The sequence below is a fragment of the Colletes latitarsis genome, chromosome 9 (genome assembly GCF_051014445.1).
Source record: "Colletes latitarsis isolate SP2378_abdomen chromosome 9, iyColLati1, whole genome shotgun sequence".
Taxonomy (NCBI): domain Eukaryota; kingdom Metazoa; phylum Arthropoda; class Insecta; order Hymenoptera; family Colletidae; genus Colletes; species Colletes latitarsis.
Window position 1 is genome coordinate 17,211,553 of NC_135142.1, and position 16,198 is coordinate 17,227,750.

Consider the following 16,198-nt stretch of genomic DNA (forward strand, 5'->3'; position numbering starts at 1 on the left):
ACAACGTTCACACGATTTCGAACATTTCGGAATTATGATCCATTACCTTCTACGCAAAGTGATTGACAAAAAAGTATATGTTATTAAGTTAGGTTTCACATTCATTATTTGTAGATCTTTGTGTTATAATAGAACTTCTATTTCTTTTATATGAATGGAACTGATGCTAGAATAATGTTAAAGAATTAATAAGGTATTATTAATTTTACATATACGTTGACCGAGCGATAGAAGCTATGATTATAGCTTTATAATGAGAAAATAACCGTAGTTTCTCTAGTGCATGCATGTCCAGTTCCGAGCCTCCAGCCTCGGAAAGGTCCACATTATTTAGAAGCACGTACCAGCAATAAACTCGTATGTCAGTCGATGTCGCAGCAGCCCCCTTTTTTAAATTATTTTTGGAAGTTACAGAAACTTTCGCCTTTACGTTCTTACGGTCTTGCAAGCATGATTTACAAATTTAGCGAACCTACGACTTTATTGCGTACGTCTCCACCGGTGGTCACCACCTGGGTTTGACCGTTATTTCCGACCGTACCGAGGCCAGCCCAGGGTCAAACCTTGGCAACCAAAACTCGGGGAAAAAATATATACATATATCATACAAGCATGGAGGTGGATCTTCCGTTAGAAGACACCCCCAAAATTTTGACTCCCCTTCCAACCGGAATCTCAGTTTATATACCACCGACGGACTCCGCGCTTTTTTACTTCTCTCAAAAACCACGAATAGTGTATATCGACTCAAATTCAGTACATGTTATTTTATTGTGTTACTTGTTGTATTTATTCAATAAAATTAGATTGTGTTCGATAAGGTCTCTCACAATTAGTCGTCTTAATTGGTCGTCGCGGAATTCGCGGAAGTGACCTTACAATTCACTTTAATTAAAAATTGCGATTGGCAAGACGGTTCAATGCATGCAATTGGGGTGCATAATAGCCGCGTAATGTTGGAAAGTCGATCTTAATGCAAACTTTATGAACTTCACATGCTACCAACAGGTGTCTCCATTCTAGAATATTCCTCGATGCCCGCAGTCTCTATTTTTTATATTCAAACATATCAAATTTCTTATTGATATGCATTTCCATTAATAATCTGTTTCATTCACACACGGTTTGTATTATCCTTTGTCCATTCCTCTCTATTTTACTAGCATAAATAAGTTATGTTTCGACGATACCTGTTTGTCCAGAGCCTTTACTGTTCGTTTCCTCTCTTCTTATCCGTCATTCGAGCCAGATCAGTATCGGTAGTGAGGTATCTGCCGACAACTTCCGTTTGGCCATTACTTCGAGAAGAGTTGTACGTCGTGTAGTTCCGTTTATCTTGTCAAAGGGTATAAATTTCAACGACATGTTGCGACTTAGTACGAACGAAATACTCCTAGGATTGCATGTTAACGAGTTTGCGAAACTGGTCATCTCATTAACGTTTCCATCGAAATAGTTTCGCCTTCAATATTTCGTACCAACGGTTTACTAAAATACCTTCTACAATGCGAGGCGTTGGAAACAGACCATCCAAGTATCTATTTTTAGGTAAAAAGAAAATCTAAACAGAATTTAAATGGTTCAAAATGACGGAAACATAACTCTTTTCCTTTCACGAAATTTCCTTCAAACTTATCCAGTATGTTGGAATTTGTTTTTAATGGAATCAAAAATATATACCTTTGTTCCTTTTTATAACTTTGAAACCACCTGGACCTTGCAAAATTAATTTTTTCGAGGATTCAACTGTCATTAAATGACCAATGACATTTTTCAGTTCGAGGTTGTTGCAAATTCATGTTACGGTACATTGCAGCGAAACAATTAGATCATATACTTTGAAAAGCAATCATTAGTTAAAAGTTTGTTAAATTGCGCTATTACGATCTATACTTTGTACAACGCTGAGTTAGATCTTGTAAGAACGTACTCCATGTGTAGAAATCCAATTATTCCGCTTTAGAAAACAGTTCTTTACCTTATTTACTAATATTTTACTACTTATTCCACTATTATTAGATCCGTAAAGTTTGTATTAACACTCGAAGGATGACATTACCATAAAATAGGACACTGTGCTCTTTACAAGCTGAAATGTATATTACAATTACGCGCATTCCTCGTGGTAACGTCACGATATTATTAATAAAAAAAACGGTGTACCGTTGAAAATCCTTCGATCGATCCAGAATAGAAGTTATAAAAACTGAAATGGAAAGGTTCGTTGCACCTTGTCATGATGATTAGCAACAATTTCTGTATAATTATTGACCTTTTGTACCACTTAGTATCGTATCTGAAAATTTCGATAAATCGAAACTATAGATTGTCTCGAATGATGTTTGTTTAGCGTTGACAGCAGAGTTTTACAAGCTCACGGCAGTTTTTGACGCTTACATCACTGTGACGAGGCTGTTCGCGCAATCCAACAGTTGCTGTATCAAATAATTTATGTAAAACATATACACCAGCTCAGAAATGGAAAACAGTAATGAGATCAGGAATTCTTCGACGTCGTGTGTCAAAAATACTGCTTGAGACAACTGGAAATAAAGAGTGCCTTTTTTATACCACAAGCATGTTCTATTTATCGGTTAACGGAAAGAATTAGTTACTCACACGAAAGAAATTAACGCTCAAGGATACGACGCCGAGTATAAGAAGAACAGAATAAGAGGCTTGAAATCTAATTCTCAAATCGGTGGCAAATCTTTATGAACAAATAAGATTCATCGAATGAAAAAAATCATCATTTGTCTTGAAAATATGTCTCGTACTTTCATATAATATTTATTGTTAGTGCGAAAAAATCATGATTTTCTACTGTTACTTTACACTTTAAAATAAAACCATCGATAAAATACTAACTTTGTCGCATTTTTGTGTGCAATTACTGCACTTATTAGAAACCTCTTACTGTTTCTATCCGAATGTTCTTGCGAAACAGGTAACCGCATAGATTCCGCAGAAACTGCTTTGTCAATATGGTAACTACAAATTACAACAAGGAATCTGTTACATTAACAAGTGCAATTAATATGGCAAAGAAGGTAACGCTGAATCTTTCTTACAAAGTCAAGAAAGTCACAAAAATTAAGAATGACTCTGTGATAGGTCTACTAAAATAAACGAGTTAGTTACATTAATCGAATAAAATCGTATACACAAGATGGCAAAGACCATAGTCGTAAAAGTGCATCGAATGATCGGCTCTTTTTACCTCGTGATTTCGAACAAACCAGCAGCGTGTTGCAGCCACATAATGTACAACGTCTCCGTGGCTACGAACGTGGAGGCGCATAGAAACAATGTAAAATTCTGATGAAATACAATAAAATATAGATACTTTTCTTCGTCCATTAAATATTCCGTCATTATTGGAAAATAGTTTACTCGAGTTCCGTTTGTCGATGCGTCCGTGACAAAAACAAAAGCTGCGACTTGGAAAATCGTCACGATGACCGCTGACGGATAAACAAACACTGTAACACATTGATGATTGCGGGATCACATCTTACACCGATATCCGTTACAGTAGATTCCAACATCTTTCTTACTGGCGTATAATTTCGCGTAATGCCTTCCTATGGTGGCGTGTTTCTGTAAGATTTTAAGTATCTCGTCTTGTTTCGTGTTCCAGTCGTACCTCACGCGTTCCATAAATTCCTTAATCTGGATTTTCAATCGTCTTTACATTCTGATTATCAAATCTTAACGTAACTGGAATGTTTACAACTCACTGTATCGGTCTGATACCAAAATGCATTGTACTTTAAGAGGCAACCCATGAACATTATTATGGGCGACAGATTCTTCAACAGAAGAGACAACGTGAACTTTGTGGTTTTGAAAACCATCAACTGAAAGAAGCGTGTTAGATTTCATTGCAAGTATTTAAAATTCCGATCGATCGTCTAACATTTCGCCTGGCGTGTATAATTTCAGTACAATTTCATTTCTTTAATAGCAAATAATCGGATTTAACGATGATATTAATTACTATGCCGCACTTTGAATCCATGTTTTTTTGTTGCAAGTTATTTAATGTGTGACGTATAAATTAATACTATCGTTAGATCAGGTTATTTAATATTAAAGGAACAAAGTTGCACTAAAATTACAATGCTGGCACTTACGCTACTTTCCACGAATACTCTTCGATTATTAATAATATTTTTATTAAGAACCTTTCAAGCGTTTCTATTCGAGGAATAAAAAGAATAGATTTTCAGGTAACTGTGTTAAAAATACTTGTGGGGCTCAGTAGTTAAAAAGATTTGGGATTCATACAACTTTAAAAAAATTGTTTCTTTATATTGTTGCTTCGCTTCTGTTGGTATTAACGCAAATTAATGATAATGGATCAGTGGTGTGCACAGAACTTGAAAAAGTTAATATTATAGGGTTGATGTGTATTTTGGAATAATTATGAAATTATAAAGATTAATGGAGGCTACGTACATGTATTATGAACGGCTAGCAATCGTAAAAGTTGTTATTAAAATATAGTGTAAGGTGCGTATGTATGTTAGCAATCGAAATAAACGCAAGTGTTAAGTATAATGTGTCAAATAAAGTGACTATACCAGAACAAACATGAAATACCAGTTGGAGAGACTGATAAGACCAGTCTTAAGTCGTCGAAGATTGATATTTTGGTATGGCCAGAGTCCTATGAACGACATGAGAGTTGCACTCAGCTTGTAATATGGTTCCAGTTTTGCCATCGTGGCTGATGATTCAAAAGCGACTGACTCATAGGTGTCTGTCCACCCTCGGTTCCACTACTCCTCCAAATCAATTCGCCTCTTACGGTTATTTTCTTGGAAATTACGGTACAATATTGCGAACTTGTGGCAAAATGAATGGCATAATCTACAATCTTCTCATTATTTATTCACTCGTAAATACACGGTTGCAAAGGACGAGACCGATCGATATTCTACCATCACGATAATGTATGCACGGTCGTTAAGAAAATTATACGTTCTTGAAAATGAAAAAAACATATTTGAGAAGTTGTCGTATATTCTTCTAATTAATACTAATGCCGTATATTCTTCTCGGTTGCTTTGTCTCTTCGATTTGCAACGCGAATATTCATGCACCGCTTTCAGTCGCTGTTGTTTCGTTGTAGCAAAAGGAAGTTGAAGGAACTTTTCATCACCAACCGAACTTGAACCCACTCGAGGCTACTTCATGGTATTATCAGATATCGTGCTATCAGAAATATGTGCTCGAAGAAACAAATAGGTAGAACGATGAGTTATTTGTAGAATTTTGTTTTCATCTTTCAATCGTATTACGAAAATTTTATGTATATATAATATAAATTTGGCCCGCAACTGCATTCAAAACACTACTTCATCCATTCTTCCTTAAGTAAAATTCTAAGTTTATATCAGCGGGGTTATAAATGATTCTTTTTTTGAGAACAAGACCACACGTATCAAGAAATAGAATTGTCTTTTATTGTAGACTGTATGTAATAAAATATTCAAGTTTAGACTATTCTTTGAATGTTCGAAATCTTCGGTCCTGGGTCTTGCACATTAGATATTAAAGAAAATACTTTCATGGCCGCAGAAGAAACGCTAAATACATTGGGGAACCTGCTGAGCATTTTCCTTTCGTTAGAAAAAAATACAGTGGAGAGAACAAATATGGCGATCTGTTTCAAGCAAGCTGAAATATTCGGTTGAATAAAAGTTGCGCGTTGTAACAGCCTGGTGTCGCCTTTTAAGCGAGGTTTATGGTAGGGCAAAAATTCCTTGACCGCGTGCACGGTCAACCTTCAGATATACGTACCAGCGTACAGCCCTACCGTGAACCTCCCTAACTGCAAATCGAGAGAAAGTTGCCATGCCAGCTGTCCAAAAACGGCAACTTAACTCCAACGCTCTAAAGTGACGTTTTCGTACGCGACAAGTCATACTTCAAATATCAGAACACAAGGCTCAATACATTCAAATAAATACAATCAATCAACAATCAAGACTGCACACTTCAACAATCAAGTGCAATCAGTATATTTCATTCACTCAACAGTTTTCAACTACCCTGATAGTATTAATTTACTATTCGGGAAGCGAGCATTCGCGAGCCATTCCATTTTTACCGGTTCGCGATCGTCGACGCAACAGAAATCATTAAATATGTTGTCGATAAATAGTACAGTAAATCGTTTGTCAACATATACAAAATCATGATACACTGTACTATAGTCGTTGCTCCTTACAACAGCCCCAAAATCGCTATATTTGTTCCACTCATTGTACTTGATTGAGTGCTACAGAAAAGTGAACGAAATGTCATCCCTTTACTTACCAATATTTTACTACGTATTCCAATATTATTGGATCAGGCAAATTCTACGGACGACATCATCGTAAAATACGACACTGTATTTTTTACGAGCTGAAATGTCAATATGGAGCATGATATATAAACGTCGCGATAATATTAATCAAAAATTAACGTACCGTTGCAAAACCTTCGATCGATGCAGAAAAGAAGAAAATCATAAAATCTACTGGTTCGTTGCATCTTACCATGATGATTAACAACATTTTCTGTACATGTACTGACGTTTCGTACCAGTTCGTATTATATCTATAAATATGTTAGAATCGTGCTTAACGAGATTGTCCTTGTAAATGCAAAGCATCCAAATTCTCACTATGTTTATATATTTAATAGGACTGGTAGAAATTTTTGTTGTCCTGTATTATCATGGACACTAAGCATTTTGATACTGGAGCTTGTGATAAATAAATTGTGATCCAAAACACATTAAAGGCAGATATGTACTATAATTTCTGGAAGGAAATTTCCAAAATATGAGTTCTATATACCTTTTATTATTTATTTATTGCAAACGAGTTTAAGTCTCATTACTGCATATTATAACTCTAATCTCAAGGGAAAAGCTAAAATCTTCGAGCTACAGATATTTTAACTTATCGAATTTTTCGACCAAGAGAGGTTCAATATACGAAAATTCGACTTACAGAGGCTTTGTATGATACTTAATAACTTTCCGATTGTAATGACTTAAAAAAAGAAAAATCCAAATTTTAAAGGCGAAATATTCATTTTATACATGCAGAACATAATCGTAAGTAAATTCTATTGCAGATAAAAGACTGCTATTACTGATTATTACTAAATGAAACCGTAATTTTACTTTGTGTTAAAGATTTAATAGATTGTTGATCAATGACATTTTCAACGATAACTAAAACAAAAAATATATTGTCTTCAATGTTATTACATTTTTCTATTAAACTTCATCTTATGTTTCCCAGCGTTCTTTTATTTTCAGTCAGGTAGCCATGATAAAAGTTCGATTTATAGAGTTTCGGCGATTCTAAATTCGAGTTATAGAGATCAAATAATGCATGTAACGTATGTGGCAGATAATTCGAGTTAAAGTAAGAGTGAACAAAATTTTCATCTAATAGAGGTTTTCGTGTTATCGAGGTTCGACTGTACATAATACATCAATCGGATAGAACGTGTCACAATTAGTTACATCAATTTGTACAACAAACTTTTCAAATTCCATCCATTACTCAAAAAAAATTTAAACGAATTTATTGGTTTCGATCACGATTTAAGGGGTCAGAAATATCGACTGTAGATCTATAAAAGGCAGGATGAAACAACAAAGTGGATCTCAATGGTGTATAAAAATGTACAGTTAATAGTTCCAGGCACCATACAACGCCATTAATCAGTTTATGTAAAAACATCAGATCAGTTAATTCTCATGTTAACCGTAGACATAATCAGAACATAATTATGACTTGTAAAAAACATTCTCTAGCTTAACTTAAAGCATGCAAATCTGAGGAAATCGTGTTGAACTCTTTCGAGTTGTTTATATTTCATGTAATTATTATTTTAGTAGTAATCATGGCTTTTTAAGTCTGCCACACAACATTTACTAAACCCGAGAACTTTATGAGCATCACTGACGACACATTGATAATGAATCCCAAAATTTAACACAGGTGTGTAATGTATACCTAAGTCCAATATTTCTGTTACTTAGGAAATATTTGTATTACCCAGTTTATACTCTCACTCTATAATGCATGACTTGTTCAGACCATAGAAATTAAAGTTGTTCAATAAAATTTCTAAAGATGGTGCAATATTCTGACTGCATCCACTGATAAGATATAAGTTTGAATTATTCCAGATAACGCCTGGCAAGTTAAAATCATCAATCACAAATACGCGATCAGCCGAATACCAGTCAACAATCTCAGTAACAGTTCTGGTAAGAACTTAGAGAGTCTTACAATTAGAATACAAATCTGATAAAGATGCTGGTGGATTATACAGGGTGTTCGGCCACCCCTGGAAAAAATTTTAATGGGAGATCTTAGAGGCCAAAATAAGACGAAAATCAAGAATACCAATTTATTGATTAAGGTTTCGTTAAAAAGTTATCAACGTTTACAGTTGCGGCTGTAGATAGGCAACTTGCGTACAGCTGCGTGCGCACGATAGTGATTCTCACTCAGCATGAGGAACTCTGTTTAGTGACGTATCGATAGCCTTACAGTTTTCCGAGTGAGACGTTTTAAACGTTAATATCTTTTTAACGAAGTCTCAATCAACAAATTGGTATTCTTGATTGGTATTCTCCAATTAAAATTTTCCTCAGGTGTGGCCGAACACCCTGTATGTTCATGCTACAGTAACCGACACCAAACAAGAACAAATTCTGATATTGACGTGATCAATCTTTAATGTGTTCTAGATATTTTAAAATTTATTCATTACATACTCTTTAGTTAAAAATTCAACAAACAATTTTGTGAGACAATCTTGATTAATGGTTATTGCTAAGTTCTATTAACAAAAGGAAGTTCTTAGCGCTTACATTACCGAGACAAGTCTATTCGCATATTCCAGCATTTGCTCTACCACAAAGTTTAAGTAAAACATATAAACTAGCTCGGTAACAGAAAACAAACTGGAGATGAAAAATTCTTCGATATCGTGGGTCAAACATACTGCTCGAGAGAACTGAAAAGTAAGCGAGAATTTTCTTAAAAAGGAAAACACAAGACTGGTAACTTCTGACTACCCGATTACTGATATTGACGATGAAATCTTCCTAATTAGTAGCGTACGAAAATAATTAGTTACTTACGCGAAAGAAATTAACGCTCAATGAAATGACACCAAATACAAGGAGAAACGTATACGAGGGTTCAAATTTTTGTCTCATCTTACGGACGAACCTTTACAAACAGATAAGACCGTTTCAATGAAAAATAGTAAACGTACTGATACGATTAATACGAGTGGAAGGTATTGTCAAAAATTAAGAGATCGTTCGACCACCTTGACTGTCAGCTAAAAGCTTGTAGATATGTAAACATTTTTAGCGAGTATTCCCTCCGTATATATTTAAGAACACTTAACACGTAAACGTAATGTATTTCAAATACTGACTTTGTCGCTCTTTTATGTGCAGCTACAGCACTTATTAGACACTTCTTACAGTTATTATCCAATTGTTCTTGCGAAATACACGATATCTCAGACCCCTTGATAATGGCTTCTTCGAGATGGTAACTGTAAATTGTAGCAAATAATTCGTTCGAATATACGACGTAGGAAAAATATGTTATTTTTAAATTTTCCTAATGTTTGAGAGATGTCTAAGAGAAGAGAATCAAAGAACAAAAATATATTGCAAAATGTATAGAAATACAATCCTGATTAAAAATGTTCAAAAAACACACGTCTGGAAATGCTTCCTTATCGCTTTACTGCACGAATTTAATTCTACTTTCGACAAACACTAAAAATAAATTATTAGATATCCAAGAACTGTAGATAAATTCTTTCTCTTAGTTTAAAAAATTTAAAAAAAAAGAACTAGACACTTGTAATGTGAGTGCATTGTCAATTGGTAAGCTCCTGACTCTGCAGAAATAATGCATCTTTAACGAGAAACTACTAATAAAGTAACATAACAATAGCTTGGGACAGTAATACGATTAGTAAGTCCTTTTTACCTCGTGATTTCATACAAGCTGGCAGCGTGCTGTTGCCACATAATGAACACCGTCTCTGTAGCTACAAATACAGATGCGATTATGAACAACGATAAATTCTGATGAAGCACAATCAGAAATAGGTATTTTTCTTCGTCGATTAAATAATTTGTTACTATTGGAAAATAGTTCGGTCGTGTTCCATTCACGGGCACTGACACATTCAGACTAAAGGATACCAGGTGGCATATCGTCACAATACACGCAGACGGGTATATGAATGCTGCAATATAGTCACGATCGTGGAATTATATGCTTATTGTAATTAACGCGACGGAATATGGCGTCATTTATCCAATTTCAATTTTATCCTTACACGCATATATCGTTGAATAATACCTTCCTAAGCCGGCTCGTTTTTCTATGATTTTAAGTGATTCACCCTTTGTGGTGCTCCAATCGTATTTCACATCTTCCATAAATCTTTTAATCTGGATTTGCAATCGTCTTTACATACTATTTATCAAAACGTTAAGTTAATTGGAATTTTTGTTACAACTCACTGTATCGCTCTGATACCAAAATGCATTGTATTTTACGAGGGCGCACATGCACATTATTATTGGCGACAGATTTTTTAATAGAAGAGTCAACGTGAACTCGACGGTTTTGAAAGCCAACAACTGAAAGAAGAGCGTTAGATTTAATTCCGTTGCAAAGTCTCGTTTCCTAACAAAAGAAAGCTTTAAATGAAATATGGTAATATTGGAAACGCGAGTATCGAGTAAAATTTATCGATTGAATCGACTGTACCTGGGTTATTACGAAATAGGTGGACGAACCACTGATAAAGTAAGTTAGTAAACGTCGAATTTTCACATTTTGGTAGGGCCAGAGTCCTATCAATGATAAAAGATTCAAACTCAGCTTGTAATATGACTCAAGTTCGGCCATAGTGATCAGGGATTCAAACACGACTGACCATCCAATATGCCACCACTCCTTCAATTCAATTTCGCCTCTTACAAATATTTTCTTGGAAATGGAATAAAAGATCACGAATTCGTGGTATAAAGAATGAAATAGTGTACAATCTTTTCGTTATTTATTCATCCGTAAATACACGGTGGTAAGAGACTGGTTCGATCGATATTCTTATATCGTGATTACGCATGTACGGTTGTTAACAAAATTATACGTTTCTAAAAAATAGAGAACTTCTCTAAAAGTTTGTACCTTTCAGACCTGTAATATACTTGGAACACCTCCATTCTTGATTGTTCCGTCGGCATGACGAGAAATCGAAGTGACTTTAGAGCGTTGTCCAAACTTAAACTAACTTTAGTCTTCAGAGAGTGATAAGAGAGAGATGTCACACTACTGCAGCAAATGTATCATAGCATTTTGTCAGCGGCACTGAACTTAGATACGGGTGAAATTTACTGTCAAACGGACACTCTAAGGTAACTTGAGTAAATTGTGTAACCATTTTCCTTGTAATATACAAAGGTGCGTGATACATATCGATTCCCAAGAAATTCTCTTGAAATTTCTAAACAATGCAAACGAAGCAACTAGTTTGAAAATCGAAATTAAATCATCGTTAAAATTATAATTGCCTCTTTAGTGCACAATTAATAGGTTTTACATATATCAAGAATTAATATCACTCTTTATTTAATACTACAATATAATACTAATGTTCTAGAATACATAAGTCTGTGGCTATTCAGTTCTTCAGGATAAATTAATTCCTATGATGTAGAATGTTTGCATTCTAGCGAGCTAGACAAAGCGCTTCGATATTGGACGGTTAAATTTTTCGATCCTAAATTAACCAAACTTCGTATCAAAGTAATTCCTCCTATGGATGCAGAAACATACTATCCGCATTGAGTGGAAAACCTGTCGGGCGTTTTAGTTTCGTCAGAAAAGTGCACAGTCAGTGGAACAAACATAGCGATCTACTTAATTTTCTCAGAGATGATTATAAAAATATTTCATGGATGTTTCTTTCACGTAATTCTATTAGCCTTTTCAAATTTTATAAAATAATTGTAAATTTTAAAACACTTCCACGTCTCAATCTTGATTTTAGGCCCTTTCTGAGAATTCCGTTAAATATGAAGGTTTACAGAATCATATAATAAAAATGAAAAATAACAATAAATAGTGACTGACTATACTTAATATATAGACAATGGCAATATTAATCTGTATCAAGATTTTGTTCTGCTTATATCATTCTTTGCTTTATATTATTATAATATTTTCTACCTGTGAACCTTATTACTTTCTGACCTATAAAAATAAAAATTTTCCTTAAAAATTTTACATTCTATTGTACCATAACGACGAAAAAGGTGTTAAAAATTTTTAGTGGTATCTTATGCTCGAAGACATTAATAAAGTAATAGTAATTCTTCAAAACACACAGTTTTCACAAGATCGCTGTGTTTCTTCCACAGGTTACACTGAATCAACTCCAATAGTTAAATGATAGTGTTCTCATTTCTTACTAATGTATAGTATTACTACTTAATCCATTACTATTTGGATGAGGAAAATTTTCACTAATACTCGAGGGATGACATCATCATGAAATAGGACATACAATTCTTTACTATCTGAAACGGAAATGCTCATGGTAATATTACCATGTGGAACACACTCTAGAAACATTGTAATAGTATAAATTATAAAATAACGTACCGTTGAGAAACCTTCAATCGATGCACAATAGAAGCCAAATAAGGTGAAATCAAGTGGTTCGCTACACCTAAGCATGATCATCAACAACATTTTCTGTATAGATACTGACGTTTTGTACCAGTTAGTGTTGTATCTGTAAATTCGAGAAAATCGCACCCGATTTTTCATAATGTTTATTTATCAGTTGTTTGAAGATTACGTAAAGATTGTTTGAGAAGATTATGTTAACCGTAAAGTTCTGTTAACTTAAAGAAGCGCTTACGTTATTATAACAATGCTATCAGCGTGATCAAGCAGTTGCTGTATCAAGAAATTTATGTAAAACATGTAAACTAATTCGGTAATGGAAAACAGCAAGGACATCATGAGTTCTTCGAGATCGTGTGTCAAACATACCGCTTCAGACAACTGGAAAGTAAGCGTGTCATTTAAAGACAAATAGGAAGATTATTTCAAGAGCATCTAGCTCTTTTTTTGTTTGCATTACCAACAAAGTTTTTTTATCTGGTGGTTAACGAAGAAAATTAGTTACTTACGCGAAAGAAATTAACACTTAAGGAGATGATGCCAAATACAAGGAGAAAAGAATACGAGATTTGAAACTTTGCTTTCAAATCCGTAGCAAACCTTTACGAATAGATAGGATTATTTGATCGGAAAATAATAAACATACAATGACAACTAATGAGATTGATTCAAAGTGCAGACAAACAGAAATGGACTCCTCAATCGCGTCGATGTCCAATACAAATGTTTGCACACAGTGTCCCATTGCAATCTTTCCAAAAAATTATACCTTAACTATTGGCTACTACACGGGGTGAATAATCTTCTGACCATTTGATTGATCACATATTACAAATATAAGTAAGAAATAGTGTATGCTACAACAAAAAGAAAGAAATATGGGGATGGCTTTGAATTTCAGACCTCTATTTAGAACAAAATTACGCTGATTACAAAACGTCTTTCTCGAAAAAGAGTAGGTCTCGTCTAAAACATTTCGTGTAATCACCAATTTGGAAAGTAGACGCATGGAAAGATGAAAATGGGATGTGAATCTTCTCATGTAATCGCAAATATTTAAGAATAATTCATACGTAAATAGAATGTCATTGAGCAAATACTAACTTTGCGGCTTTTTTATGTGCAAGTACTGCATTTATTAAACATCTCTTACTGTTACAATCCGTAAGTTCTTGAGAGATACCTGACACCGTACCTTCAGAAACTGCTACCTTGATATGGTAACTGTAAATTACAGTAAAGAATTCATTCAAAAGTGTCCAAGAATTGAAATATTGCATTGTTTCCTTCATTTCGTAACGATTGAAATACGAGAGGACAGCTCGAAAGTGACGAGGCTCTAAAGTTTGATTATGTTTTGAACCGAAAACTTGGGATCTGATAAGATATGTAATTTTGAATAAAATTTTGTTAACTAAAATAGATTGTAATCTTAGGTCAGCAAATTAGTTATTACAAATTAAGAAAGAAATTTTAAAACAACGCTATATTTCGGCTGATATAGATAGACATTTTCAAGCAGAAGCATTTAAAAAATACAAATAATAGTTAGCGACGCAGCGATTAAGAGGTTTTGAAAAGTTTCGAAAGCTTTTCAATTTCTATGCTCAAAATTGTATTGCTAATTAGGTCCCAAACTTGTTTGTCGACACAGAGTTCAATGTTCCAAGTATTGCTGATTTATTCGTAACTGATGAGCGGACTATCCGTAATACAAATATATTGTTCATTGATACGAATATGACGCCTAGACAAATAATGCTCTTGCAAAGGGACGCAAGAAAAGCGGCCGCATAACGATGGCTCCAGACAGTGCTAATGTATCGTGCAATGATCGTAAGTTGCCGAGTACTGTACTCGCTTCGCTTATTCCCCACCATTAGATTCTTAACAGACCCACTGGTTCGACGTTTCTTCTTTGCCATTTTCGTCACGCGATATACTTGACCACGTAATCGACTAATTGTAAGTAAAAGTCTAAGTAGGTCGTCTAATTAGTGGTACGGTTGATTTGATTTGTCGGCAACTTACGATTTCTACATAGTACATTCTGTAATAAAATAATGGGACACCCCTTAAATTTTCATGTTTTTAGGATCCTTTAGAAACTTTCGACTCCACTTTAATAATTCTAAAATTTGAAGAAAATTTTCTTCTCGGTTTCATTTAAGCGACTATTCGTTGCTACTAGAAACGTTGTCAAAGCGTTAATAACGTTTAGAGTATTACTCGAGATCTATCAAGAGTCTGCGAATAATAATTTTTACGACCTGTCGTTTTGTCGCAATTGTTTCTCACGTAAAGTGATATAATTTCAGGAAGAAGATACTGATTATTCACCTACGTGCACACTTTTTTTCATATATATCACTTGTATCGAAACAAAGAAAAATTTCAGGGATGTTGTATGATATTATTGCGTCGTGTACTCAGCCTGAGAGTATATCTTAGAGTGCATCGAGTAGTAAGTCCTTTTTACCTCGTGATTTCATACAAGCTGGCAGCGTGTTGTAGCCACATAATGAACAACGTCTCCGTAGCTACAAATATAGACGCGCATAGGAACAATGAAAAATTCTGATGAAGTACAATCAGATAAAGGTATTTCTCTTCATCGATTAAATATTCCGTCATTATCGGGAAATAATTTCGTCGAGTACCATTCAACGGTACGTCTGTGATCACAACAAAGGATGCGAGGTGCAATATCGTCACAATAAGCGCTGACGGATAAACAAAAACTGTAACACATTCATGATTAGGGGAATATGTTTCGCGGCTCCCGATATCCGTTACGTAGATTCCATAAATCTCTTACAGGTGTATAACTTTGCATGATACCTTCCGGCGCTGGCCCGATTTTCTATGATCTTAAGTATCGCTTCTTGTTTTGTGTTCCAATCGCCTTTCACGCGCTCCATAAATTCCTTAATCTGGATTTGTAATCGTCTTTACATTGTGATTAAGAAACGTTAAGGTAACTGGAATGTTTAAAACTCACTGTATCGATCTGATACCAAAATGCATTGTACTTTACGATGCAACCCAAGTACATTATTATGGGCGACAGATTCTTCAACAGAAGAAACAACGTAAACTCTGCGGTTTTGAAAACCATCAACTGAAAGAAGCGCGTTATATTTCACGCGGGCATATACACACGTTTGATTTAAATTTAAATTCCGTTCCATGCGGATAGAATTGTTTTTCATGACACTGGGGCTTCTCGAGTTGAATAAATCTAAGTTGTTACATTTGTAGACGCGGTTTGAAAATTGATATTCTCATAAATGTATTGCTATGCGTAAATGTTTCGATGCCTGTATGCTAAAAAATATTGTTGCATTTAAATAATTGTTATCTTCACGAGTCGGGAAAGTATTGTGTCAATTTTTTCAAAAGGAGTACGAGTAAATCGAAGCTCCGATGATTTTACG

The 16,198-nt window shown here is 34.6% G+C and overlaps 2 protein-coding genes across 4 annotated transcripts in view; both read right to left on the reverse strand.

Annotated features, from left to right (window-relative positions):
- Nucleotides 1-16,198, reverse strand: part of LOC143345741 (mannosyl-oligosaccharide 1,2-alpha-mannosidase IA-like) — an 831,836-nt gene that overhangs the window by 32,108 nt on the left and 783,530 nt on the right. The gene's annotated exons all lie outside the window — the stretch shown is intronic.
- Nucleotides 1,987-11,293, reverse strand: LOC143345619 (uncharacterized). The gene is made up of 10 exons (XM_076772966.1): nucleotides 11,259-11,293; nucleotides 10,586-10,751; nucleotides 3,741-3,860; nucleotides 3,558-3,672; nucleotides 3,221-3,482; nucleotides 2,869-2,991; nucleotides 2,620-2,710; nucleotides 2,398-2,543; nucleotides 2,164-2,296; nucleotides 1,987-2,089 (listed from the first exon to the last, which is right to left on the reverse strand). Exons 1-10 carry the CDS (start codon nucleotides 11,291-11,293, stop codon nucleotides 2,036-2,038), a joined length of 1,245 nt encoding a protein of 414 aa, XP_076629081.1. The 3' UTR covers nucleotides 1,987-2,035.

Bases quoted from the DNA above. Each gene is read 5' to 3' on its own strand.
- LOC143345619 (XM_076772966.1), bottom strand. From the start codon at position 11,293: ATGGAGGTGTTCCAAGTATATTACAGGTCTGAAAG. The intron at 3,673-3,740 runs GTGAGTTGTAAA...TTGAAAATCCAG, and splicing joins TTTGGTATCAGACCGATACA to ATTAAGGAATTTATGGAACG. The intron at 3,483-3,557 runs GTAAGAAAGATG...AATGTGTTACAG, and splicing joins TTACGCGAAATTATACGCCA to TGTTTGTTTATCCGTCAGCG.